Raw genomic sequence first — 12386 nt, 5'->3', positions numbered from 1 at the left:
ATACAAACATATTCTAAGGTCATTTTAACATCATCAGCTGTGGCAGCTGGAATTTAAATCCTCTCATCTAAATCTAAGGGAATTTTTTTTTTCATTTTGAAACATTTAAAAAACATTTTAAAACATTTTGAAAGTATAGCCGTTACAAAAATGAAGAAATTGATGGTTCTTGCTGAACTTTTCTCCATTTCACAATCTGCATGTTAAGCATTTAAAGCTGTTCATTATGTCAGACAATAATACAGGGCTTACCTTGTAATCACTGTAATTAATCCATCTGGCATAAACTTAATGAGCCGATTTCCACACAGAAGCCTGGATACAGAGGCTTCTTAAAGGTAGTTTGGAACGTGTGTAGGTGGGACAGTGTTTGAGTATCAGAAGAGATGCTATAGAAAGACAGGACACCAGCCGGCCAGTCCAGAAACACGCCTATTCTGCCTGACCTTGAGACAGAAGCACGTATGTCTGTGTACTCTGAATCATGACGGGCATGGTAGCCAGTTGTACTGTAGCCTAGACTCCAAGACACGTCATTCAGTCCAAGCTGAGCCGAAGCCTCATGTAAAGAAATGTCATCTTCTTTCCGTAGTATTTCATGATAGGTCACGCCTATTTCAGGGCTTGAATCTTTGAACTCGACCTCCCAATAACAGCGATCGGACAGACCCTCCTCACACAGCACTTGCGGAAATACTTCAAACCTCTCTGGAAGATCTGAATAATCTTGGTACTCGTCCACATGTGTCACTTTCCTGTTATCCTCAGATAGACAGAGTTGTTTGTGTGCAGTGTTTGGATCCAGTGTGAGCCTACAGGCATCAAAAAGAGAGAAATGGGTTTATTGCTCTCTGAAATTTGACTTGGAGAGATGGATGGAGAAAGTGAGAGGGAGAGCAGAGGAGAACTTACACTTTTTGACCCCTGGTTTGATAAATTGTTCACCTTTTGGGTCCATTCTGAAATTAAGAATTATAAGCCATATTGAAAGCATGACCTGATTTTTTTTTCTCTTATTAGTAAGGAAAGATACTACACCTGATCAATGTACAGTTATCTCAAGTACACCACTAACCTTAATAAAAGTTTATAGTGTGGGTCCTCCACTCTAGCAGACACCAGCTTCTCGCCTGACTCTCCTGGGTGATTATAGCTGAGATCCAGCTCCTTCAGGTGAGAGGGGGTAGAATTCAGAGCTGAGGCTAGAAAAGAACATCCTTCCTCTGTGATCATACACCCAGACATTCTGCAAGAAAAAAAATCATTCATTATCTAAAAAAGAATAAATGAACACTGGACTAATTTATCTTCATTCTTTACTTACAGTTTTACGTATTTTATGTTGTCTTTTAAAATTGTATAATATAATAAATTCTTCTTAAAGGTAAAAAGGGCAAAAAGCAGATCAAACACAACTTGAGGACTCTTTTCCAAAAAATGTGATGCTGAGGTATTAAGGATCCAATGCCATTTTGTCTTATCGCACTAATGGATCTCAAAACCACACATTTAATGAACAAGGCACAATATACAAATGTATAAACACAACTTCTAAAAGTTCTGCCATTCAGGTCATGTTTCCAAAGTACACCATGCTATTTCTAATGGCTCAATTCCTACATAGTGAAATAATATGTTTCATTCAATCAAAATTGTAAACATTTTTGGTCAATACATTTGTCCAACCTGAGAACCTTTTAAGAGCTTAGAATGAAAAGGCAAAATTAAATCAGCACTGAATGAATAAAGTTTAAGTAAAACTGAGCACTTACCTCAGTATCTCCAGGCTACACTTTGGATGCTCCAATCCAGCCGAGAGCAGTTTTATTCCCATGTTCTGCAAGTCATTGTCACTCAGGTCCAGCTGTTTTAGATGTGACTCGGTGCTAGAGTTGAGAAATGAGGAGAGGAACTCACAGCTCTTCTCAGTGAGGTTACACCAGCCCAGCCTAGATTGGAAATACTGCAAAACTCAGTTACAGAAATCTCTCAGGGACGTTTTAGAAATCTGCAAGGATATAATGAAAACATAACTGAAGACACAATGTGACAAGCAGTTTTTTGTTACACAGGTCTGCTAATATAGATTTTTCTAAATCAATAATATTGTACAGGACAACAAATGAGTTACAATGACAATATGGCTGGGGTTTCTGAGTGGTGGAAATGTCTGAGCATTCGCCTGATAATCAGGATATTGTGACCTCAGGCTCTGGCATTGCCATTATCATCTGTGCCCGGGGGCCCAAAAGAGTTTATCTGGACTTTTTGGGTGGGTAGGATGGTCCTCCCTCTCCTCACATCGCTCAATGTGTTGCTAGTCAAAACTGGTATCTGACTCAAAGAGACCATGTTTTAATGCTTAAAAAAACAACCACTTCACTTAGCATGTGATTATTTCTCCACTCGCTGCAAACAAGTTTGGTCATTTAACAAGGTCTGCTGCTCTCTCGTCCCTGTCAGAATCCTGCTCATCTGACTTTATGTTTATTTTAACTCTAAGGTGCACATACACACACATACAAACACACTGCCATGATCTTTCCTCTCATTATGGTTACGAGTTTGGATGCAATAGTAGTAATGAATACAGGAAAAGCTTCATAAAACAATCTGCAACACACAGACAGCATAGCTTAACATTACCAATTAAAATGCCTGGTAAACAAGCAAGCTAGCTTGTAAATTACTAAGAGTAAGTGTAACATTATTAATGTTAAATATTTTCCCAAGGTTGGCAGGTCTGTATTAACTCACAATGTTGAGTTAATTTCAGTTTCAGTTTCCATTGCAAAGGTGTTAAAAGCACTGTCCTGCGTTGTGGAACCAGCCAGATGGATATTTGATCTGTCTGGTTCCAAATATTTTGCATTAACTATATATGGACCAGCCAAATGCTCTTCTATTGAAGCACAAAGTTATGAATACTTGCCTCAGAATTTGTAGTTTACAGTATGAATTTCCTAGTCCGAGAAGGAGTTGATTCACTCCTGAATCTTGCAGGTCATTGTTACTGAGGTCCAGCTCTTTCACCGAGGATGAAATTGAGCTGAGGGCAGAGACCAGTTCTGCACAGCTGTTATGGGCAAAATTACATCTGACTAACCTGAAAAAGTGATTACAATCAATGTGAATTTCAACTATAATACGTGATTGATTTAAGCTTGAAAATTAGTTAAATAAATACAACAATGACCTCAGTATCTCTAGGTTACAGTATGAGCTCTTGATTCCATCAGAAAGCAGCTTTGCTGCTGTTTCAAGTGTGTAGTTATCACTCAGGTCCAGCTCTCTCAGGGGGCAGTTTTCTGATTGCAGAGCTGCAGATACACATTCACAGCAACTCTCAGTAAGTTCACAGCCAGCAAACCTGTAATGAAAGTGTGCAAATAGTCACAAGTGATAATTGAGGATTAAAATATAAAATATGAAACTTTAAGTAAAGAGTATATTATTATTAAAAGATTCTGTCTAAATCTGTGTTTATATGTTGATGTTGGGCATTTTATGGCAAAATGGATACTCTGTTGTTTTCAATGGAGCAATCATACATTTTTGGTGGCAATGTAAGTATATGATAGAAGTCCACAAAATGTTCCATCAAGAGTTTAAATTTCACAGTTTTTTGTTGTTGAGAACAGCAGTGGAATAAACCAGATTGCTTGTTTGGGAGCCATGGACCCCACATATCACCTTGTTGAAGCACAGTATTACACAATAAAATATGAAATACTACATAACATCTTTACATTTGAAATAATCAACACTGCTGAAGTTGTCATTGGATAAGCAATGTTGTCACCATGCCAATGATTGCCATCACTGACTGTTTACTACTAGAAAAAAGAAGCATTTTTTTTCTCAGCGCCAACATGTACTCACATATTAACATTGACCTGAAGTGGTATTGCACACTAAAACTCACAAAGCTTTTTTGCAGCATCTCACAGCTGGGATCAGTCTCCTGCAAGCTGCATTTGATGTGTTATATTTCTTTGGATTGAGTTCATCCAGCACTTCTTCAGACATTAAGAGCATGTAGGCCAGAGCTGAGCAGTTGGATAAGGAGAGACTTTTGCCTGGAAATGCCTCTGCACTCAGATGTTTCTTTATCTGGTTGTATAGAGAGCTGTCTTTTAGTTCAACCAAGCAGAACAAGTGATTGATGGATTTCTCAGGTGACAGATCTGGGCCCTTGTTTTGCATTTGCCGGATGTGCTGTGTTACTTTACCAATGCTCTTTTTGGTGTTCTCTGTGTGTGGCAACAGACCTACCAGGAGATTCTGATTGGACTCATGTGAGATGCCCAGCAGAAAACGCAGAAAAAGATCTAAATGACCTTTCTCACTCTCTATGGCTTTGTTAATTGCCTTCTTCAGTAAGAGATCCAACTGAATATTAGCAGGAAGTTCATCATCAAAGAAAAACTGCAAATCATCCATGCTCTTGTTCAGGTAAGAGTAGAACACATGGAGAGCAGCAAGGAACTCTTGAAGACTCAAATATATGAAGCAGTAAACCTTTTTCTCGTGAAGAATAGACTCCTGTTTGAAGATCTCAGCACACATTCCAGTATATTCAGAGTCTTCCGTGACATCAATACCACACTCCCTCAGGTCACTTTCATAAAACATAATGTTTTCCTTTTTCAGCTGTTCAAATGCCAGCTTGGCTAACTTCAGGATCAGTTCTTTGTTTGATTCCATAAGTTTCATCAGGTCACGCTCAACTTTCTTGTCATACTTCTGGTTCTTCATGTTCATCTGTATAAGCAGGAAGTGGGTGTACATTTCAGTTAGTGTGCTGGGAATGTCCTCTCCTTGATTTCGAGCCAGCATGTCCTGAAGTACAGTAGCCGTGATCCAGCAGAAGACAGGAATGTGGCACATGATGTAGAGGCTGCGAGAGACCTTAATTTGGGAGATGACTTTTGAGGCTTGAGATTCATCTGGTATTCTCTTCTGGAAGTATTCTACCTTCTGATTATCAGTGAACCCTCGTACTTCTTTGAACATGCTCACATGCTCTGAAGGGATTTGGTGGGCTGCTGCTGGTCGGGAGGTTATCCAGATCAAGGAGGTTTGAAGCAAATTTCCCTTAATGAGGTTTGTTATCAACAAATCCACAGATGCTTTCTTATGAATACTTGTCACCATCCTGCTGCTGAAATCCAATGGAAGTCGACTTTCATCAAACCCATCAAAAATGAATGCAATCTTGAGATTTTCATATGTTTTGGCTTCCTTCACTTCTTCCAATTCAGGGTGGAATTCCAGCAACAATTCATGAAGACTGAACTCTGAATCTTTAATTAAGTTAATCTCTCGGAACGGAAGCAGGAACATGCAGTCTATGTGCTGGTTGGCCTCCCCCTCTGCCCAGTCAAGAATGAACTTATGAACGGATACAGTTTTTCCAATGCCAGCAATGCCTTTGGTCAACACTGTTTTACTGTGGTCATCATTTTTCCGTGCTAAACTGAAAATCTCATTGCAGCTGATTGCTGTCTCCTGAGATTTGTGAACCCTGAATGCTTTGTCTTTCATAATTTTTAGAATCTCATGTTCATTATTGACTTTGTTAAGTTCTCCTTCTGTGATGAAGAGCTGTGTGTACACCTTCTTTAGCTGTATTTTATTTTTTGCATCTTTCTTTCCCTCAAAAATACACTCAGTTTTTCTCTTCATACTGGCTTTGTGAGTCTCCAGGAATTTCTTCAGGATCGATTCACCTGTTTGGTACAAAGAGAAGCAATGTAATGCGTAAACAAATAATAAACTGAATGTATTTACTTAATTTATTAAACATCAAAAAGAAATACAAATTCAATCCTTTAGGGAACAAATGTCCTCAGTGATCAATACAACTTTACAGTAAAACTGGCCACTTTTTAAAGAACAGATATAGAAAAGAGTTGTATCAGTTAAGTAAGTCAAGCTTGTTCAGTGTTTATGCTGGACTCCGCCCAGGTTGTGCCTTGTCTCCACTCCTGTTTGTAATATTCATGGAAAGGGTGTCAAGGTGTCGCAGAGCCCAGGAGGGCATTATGTGTGAAGGCTGGAGTATGGCATGTTTGCTATTTGTGGATGATGTGCTTTTAGCTGGATGGTATGGATGCCTCCAGCACTGGAATGGTTTGCAGCTAAATGTGAAGTGGTTGGTATGTGGATCACCAACTCTAAGTCTGAGTCCATATTCCTAGCCAGGAAAAGGATGGTAAGCTCCCTGTTTACTGGTCGGTCTACATCCTGACCCTCATCTATGGTCATGAGCTATGGGTAATGACTGAAAGAATAAAAGCGATGGAATTTTTTTTTTTTTTGCACAGGGTGGCTACTACACTCTACCTGATAGGGAGAAAAGCTTGATCATCCACGAGGAGCTCGGAGTGGAACCTCTACGTCTCTGCATTGAGAGCCGAATGAGGTGGTTTGAGCATTTGATCAGAATGCCCCCTGGATGCCTCCCAGTGTGGGTCTACCAGACACGGCCTACTGGGATAAGACCCTGTAGTCATTCTAGGACCCAGGTTGTCCTGGGAGCAGCTCAAAGTCCCTTGAAATGAGCTGGGATTCTCTACTCTCCCACTTGCTACCATGACCCTATCTGGACTAGGCTGTTAAAGATGATGATGGTGATGATAAAAAGAAAATAGAATTTCACAATACCAACTTATCTATCTGCTATCTACTAAGGTTTAAATTAGCGAATTAAAGCACTTCACTGAAGATCCTCTCTTTACCCAATCCCTTTACTACACCACAGGATGAACTACATAGTTACTCAGGATAGATTTGTTGGAGAACTAGATCACAGTTATACTTTCTTTCCCCTCCGATATCTGATCCAGAATTTTCTACTGATATCAGCCTTATCTAGGTACCTCATATCAGATCAAGACCATCTTAGTTGATAATGTGTGCATTGTTTTAGCAAACACAAAGTTTGGGTTAAGAATTAGAATCAGTAGGGCAAACATGATTGTGGTACCTGAGTGTATCTTTGCTGCTTCTGCTCCTCCAGGTTCTGTGAAATTAATGACAGTGACAAGAATGAAGAAAATCAAAATATGATGATGAAAACTGTGACAAAAAATGTAACTCCAATTGTTGTTCACTGTGTGCAACTATTTTACCTAAAATGGGGCAAAGTAGCCAATATATCTTGCTTCTGAGCTGTTGATACTAAGTTTATCCCAACTGATAACAGACACAGCTAAAACTCAAGTAAATAATCATTATTGACTGTTGCCCTCTAAAGGTATTACAGCACCAGACAGAAGTTATCACTTTTGTTCTCTGTAAGAAACATGATGTGTCTCAATAAATGCATTATCTGCTTTCTCTTATGTGCATTTGTCTCAACCCAAATTCACAATGCCTAATTTACATTCAGTGTATTGCAGTGTAAAACATATGATTGTGAATGTAAACAACTGTGTCAAATAACTGTGAACATATCAAATAATTGCAATGAGGTCATTATATTATAATGTGACAGGCCTAATATGGATTGTGTCCTATATGTAGATTTATTGATATACAAGCATTAACATACCTTTTCCAGAATTGGTGTTGACATTGACAACAAAAGGGCCATTGATGAAGTTCTTACTGAATGCAGGAGCATAGACAGTGCTGCTGTTATGAGCACTCACAACAACAGAGCAGCCATCAGGAGGAAGTGCAGGAGCTGTGGGAGCTCTCTGTACCAAACTAGGACACACATCTGGATAAATTGGGTTCTGATGGTTCTCTGTTATAGGTGTCAGTGTCTTGTTAGCATCTGGAGAACAGAGACCAATTTTTCACGTCTTGGAAACTATATTTGATCTCCATCCATGTCACCACCTGTACTTATCACTTAGCCTTGTGTTACCTTCAAAGTGCTGATGGTTTGTTGGCTGCGTTCTTCTTCTCCAGAACCAAATGGACAGAACAATCACCAGACAAGCCAGCAAGAGCTCTGGGAAACTTGCAGTCTCTAAGAAAAGAGACAGGAAAGATTATTGTTGATTATTGTTATTAAATGGTTGAGTGTTTCCAAAACACTTCAAACAAAATGTACAGTTTCTGAACATCCTTGGTCAAGAAATTGTTGTAGAGGATATTATCGTATTTTCACAAATTAACATATCCAATTTGACCTGGGATCAAACCTTTTTATGCGACCGTATGATTACAAGGTTCTGCTCTTCTGAAACAACATAAATATTATCAGCAAATGTTTGAAGTTGTTTGAAATATCAGTCAGCTCTAAACATGTGGTCTGATGCTGATGAATGAGTAACTGAACGAGGGCTGAACAATTTTGGGAAAATACCTGATTGTGATTTTTCTCACCAACAGTGCGATTGCCATTACATGCAATTATTTTGTATGCATTCATTTCCATGTCTGTTTTTTGGCCAATAAAACCAAAATATCCACTTTTTCTGGCATGAGGCTTGAATGAGTTCATCAGACTACCAGTTAGATGGGATTGTTGTGATGTCATATATACAGAACATGGGTGTTTTTTGCTTCTGACTTGTCTAACTCATCTATAGGCTTTTCACAAGCTCAGTGTTATTTGGTTCAATTTCCACATTGAAAACTTGTCCAGTCAACATTGTTGATCATATATTCTATAATAAAGCTTGTAACTCTACACAATTTTAAACGTCCCTATTAAATTGAGATGAAAACTATTTATCTTTCAGCCGTAGTCTAAATGTATCAAACCTTAGAAAAGGAAATATCATGATTTACGCTGTGCAAGCTGACGGTGTTGCCACATTGGTTACAGGAAATTCTTCTAAGAGCAGGTAGAGATACACCGAAAGAAAACAAGACTCAAAAGAGGAAGCCGTCCACAAGTCAAGGTCACTGCAAACACAAATTGTGCATCAATGGATGGGCTACCATCTCGAACTGTTCAAGGTGGAGCTAGGGAGGGGGTTCTAATTCAAAAGGCTGCTGAGTGTACGTCGTGGCTAAAGCTCACTGCTGCTTTAGTGTCACAGTTTACTGTGATACTGCTGAATTCAGTCTCATTCTGGTCATGCAGTATTGCGTCATAGCTTCTTTTGTATTGCTCACTTTGTGATCACAGGCGTCGAGCAGCAAACATACAGTTGTGCTCAAAATAATAGCAGTGTCTTTAAAAAAATGAGTAAATGTCAAAATTCGTCTAACAAATTGTACTTTAATGAACACAAATGCATTGGGGACACAGCACATTCTATTCCAAAGCAGGACAATTGGGAAAAGTAATTAAAACTCAAATAATAATAATGATATTTCACAGAAAGTCAGAAACGTAATGTTCAAAAAAATAGCAGCGTTGACATCTTTTCTTGGAAACTCAAAAATGTACTGCACAAACTAAGAAATTCTTGATAAGTCAACTTGGTTGAGTATCCTAAACTAATATTTTGTTGCAAAACCACGGTTTCTGATAACTGCTTCACATCTGTGGTGCATGGAGTCAACCAATTTCTGGCAACGGTCAACAGGTATTGCAGCCCAGGCCAATTGTACTATATTCCACAATTCCCCTGCGTTTCTTGGTTTTGCCTCATGCACTGCATTTTTTATGTCAGCCCACAAGTTTTCTATGGGATTAAGGTCCGGGGATTGTGCTGGCCACTCCATCAGTTGAATCATGTTCGTTTGGAACCATGCTTTTGCTCGCTTGCTGGTATGTTTTGGGTCATTATCTTGTTGAAAGGTCCACCTCAAAGGCATTTCCTCTTCAGCATATGGCAGCATGACTTCTTCCAATATCCTGATGTACTCAAATTGATCCATGATCCCTGGTATGCGATAAATAGGACCAACACCGTAGTAGGAGAAACATCCCCATATCATGATGCTTCCACCACCATGCTTTAACCGTCTTCACTGAGTACTGTGGCTTGTATTCTGTGCTTGCAGGACGTCTGACGTACTGTCTGTGACCCTTGGACCCAAAAAGAAGAACCTTGCTTTCATCAGTCCACAAAATGTTACGCCATTTCTTCTCAGGCCACTCAATGTGTTCTTTGGCAAATTCTAACCGCTTCTGCACATTAACAGTGGGACTTTGCGGGGGCTTCTTGCTGGTAGGTTGATTTCAACAAGACGTCTTCTGATTGTACCAGTACTCACAGTCAAGTGAAGGTCTTCCTTGATCCTCTTGGAGCCGATCATTGGCTGAGCCTTTACCAGTTTGGCTATTCTCCTATCCATTCGAGGAGTTGTTTTTCTTTTTCTTCCACGTTTTTCTGGTTTTTCTTCCCATTTCAAAGCATTGGAGATCATTTTAGCTGAACAGCCAATCACTTTCTGTACTTCTTTATAGGTTTTCCCCTCTTTTATTAGTTTCTTTATTAAAAAACGCTCATCTTTAGAACAGTGTCTTGAACGACCCATTTTTCTTGTTTTTTCAGGACAAATGCACAGCCAGCATGTCAGTTGCCTTGCTCCTTAAATAAGGATCACCCGTTTACACCCTTTTTTCCCAGAATGCCCTCCCTAAGTGACGGCCTCCCTAATTGAACTCACCACTGCTATTTATTTGAACACACCCTTTTCAGTTAATCATTCAATTTCACAGAATCTGCAGTATGCATGGGTGGCCTGTTGGGTTTGTTGGTTTTCTATACCCTTATTATACCCTCCAAAAACTTACTTGTGGTGTAGAGGTTGAAATTTTAACAAAAACATTGATTTATCTTGCTGCTGTTGGGGCACTGCTATTATTTTGAGCACTACTGTATTTATCAGTGACTCACACACCAAGATAAAAAGATGACGCTGCAGTAGAAGCAGTAGAACAGGTCATACAGGGGCTGATGTGGAAACATTAAAAAAAACCCAGCTGTAGGCTGATCCACTTCTTCTGTGCAGTTTTCTTCCCTCTGCTACTGTTCAGTGTACTTACCGTATGAAATCATCCTCCTGAGTGATTACATTCCAGAGTCCCAGGGAGAGTTTACAGCGTGCTGCAGACCATACAGCCCATCTTCTGAAACGTCTTCACGCTCTTCCTGAGTCTCTTAAAGAGTGCTTTCACTTTAGACTGCCTAGATGCTGTGCTGCCTTCAAGGTCAAAATGTCCTACCATAGTGAGTATTTTAGGCAGCTCCCTACACAAAACTACATGTTTAATATTTTTAAGCCTAAATGGCTTTACAAGGGGAGTCTACACAACTGATTTAAAGTAATATTAAAGTTTGAGTTATTATGCTGTACTAATGATAGGCACATGATGGGTAGTATGGACTGTTAGAACACCTGGCCCTTTTCAGTGACCTAGATCACTTAAATCAACTCATCAGTAAATTTCCTGATAAGGCGATGTACGCTATCAAATCATCCTACCTTTAGTTTTAATGCTGGTAAAATTTTCTGACAAGGTCATGTAGGAAATCCAAATATTCTACCTATACTTTAATGTAGGAAAGCACCAATAAACATATACTATGGTAGCACATTTCAACAAGGTGGGATCAACACAGGTGGGTCCCGTGATTTTTGCTTTCAGCATCTTGGGATCTACCAATTTGAAAAAACAGCTGCTCAATGAATGTCAGCTCCCAACATTCACCTAAAAGAGTCGACTTGCTTACGAAATACAATTCACTGCCGTGTATCCGTGCATGTGTGTTTGTGGTCAGTGAGGGGAAGCAACTGCAGTGTCATGTGACAAGCAGTGTTCAGTCTGCGGTCACGGCCTCATCCATATATATCCCACACCAGCCCAAAGGCAGCAATAACCACAAGTTCCTCATTCGTTCCTTATTTGGGTTCATCTGTCTACAGAACATACTATTATTCTTTCACCAATCATTCTCACAAGAAATTATTTCTTAAAACCCACTTTTAGTTTTCCCAAAGATCCTGACGTTCCCCAGTGTTTCTTATCTGGGATTTGTTGGGAACAGTTCTGCACTTTAAGAAGACATCATGAAGCTGATGTAGACTTTTTTTAGGACCTTTACAATTATTATTATTATTATTATTATTATTATTATTATTATTAATTGCATTCATTTTTTTAATGAAATGGTGTTAACTTAAAACTGAATGTATAAGTGTGTCTTACCAGTCTCTGGAGCTACTTCAAAAGAAGAATTTAAAAGAGGCGGAGTTGAAAGCCAGAATTGCGGAAGGTAACATGACAGAAAAACAATGGACGTTAAGAAGAGTTTAGCTACTGAGGAATGAGTTTGGTTCTGTTCTGTACGTATTCATGTCAGCCTGCTATTGCTTGTTTATTTAATAACCTTATAGTTACGGAAACCACACACACGCAATCTGAACCGCTTATCCTTCTGGGTTGTGGGGGTTGCTGGAGCCTATCCAAGCTGTCATTGGGTGGAAGGCATGATGCACCCTGGACAGATTACCAGTCCATCGCA

The 12386-nt window shown here is 39.4% G+C and overlaps 1 protein-coding gene across 1 annotated transcript; it reads right to left on the bottom strand.

Annotated features, from left to right (window-relative positions):
* Positions 1-268: 268 nt before the first annotated feature.
* Positions 269-10212, bottom strand: LOC108411407 (NACHT, LRR and PYD domains-containing protein 3-like). Its single transcript, XM_037543344.1, has 9 exons — positions 10122-10212; positions 7559-7786; positions 3926-5732; positions 3197-3370; positions 2933-3106; positions 1773-1949; positions 1076-1246; positions 913-959; positions 269-822 (listed from the first exon to the last, which is right to left on the bottom strand). The coding sequence occupies exons 1-9, from the start codon at positions 10210-10212 to the stop codon at positions 269-271; spliced, it is 3423 nt and encodes a 1140-aa protein (XP_037399241.1).
* Positions 10213-12386: the final 2174 nt, after the last annotated feature.

This window comes from Pygocentrus nattereri, chromosome 12, assembly GCF_015220715.1.
Source record: "Pygocentrus nattereri isolate fPygNat1 chromosome 12, fPygNat1.pri, whole genome shotgun sequence".
NCBI lineage: Eukaryota > Metazoa > Chordata > Actinopteri > Characiformes > Serrasalmidae > Pygocentrus > Pygocentrus nattereri.
The sequence above is the reverse complement of the archived record's forward strand: the minus strand, read 5'-3'. Positions and strand labels throughout refer to the sequence as shown.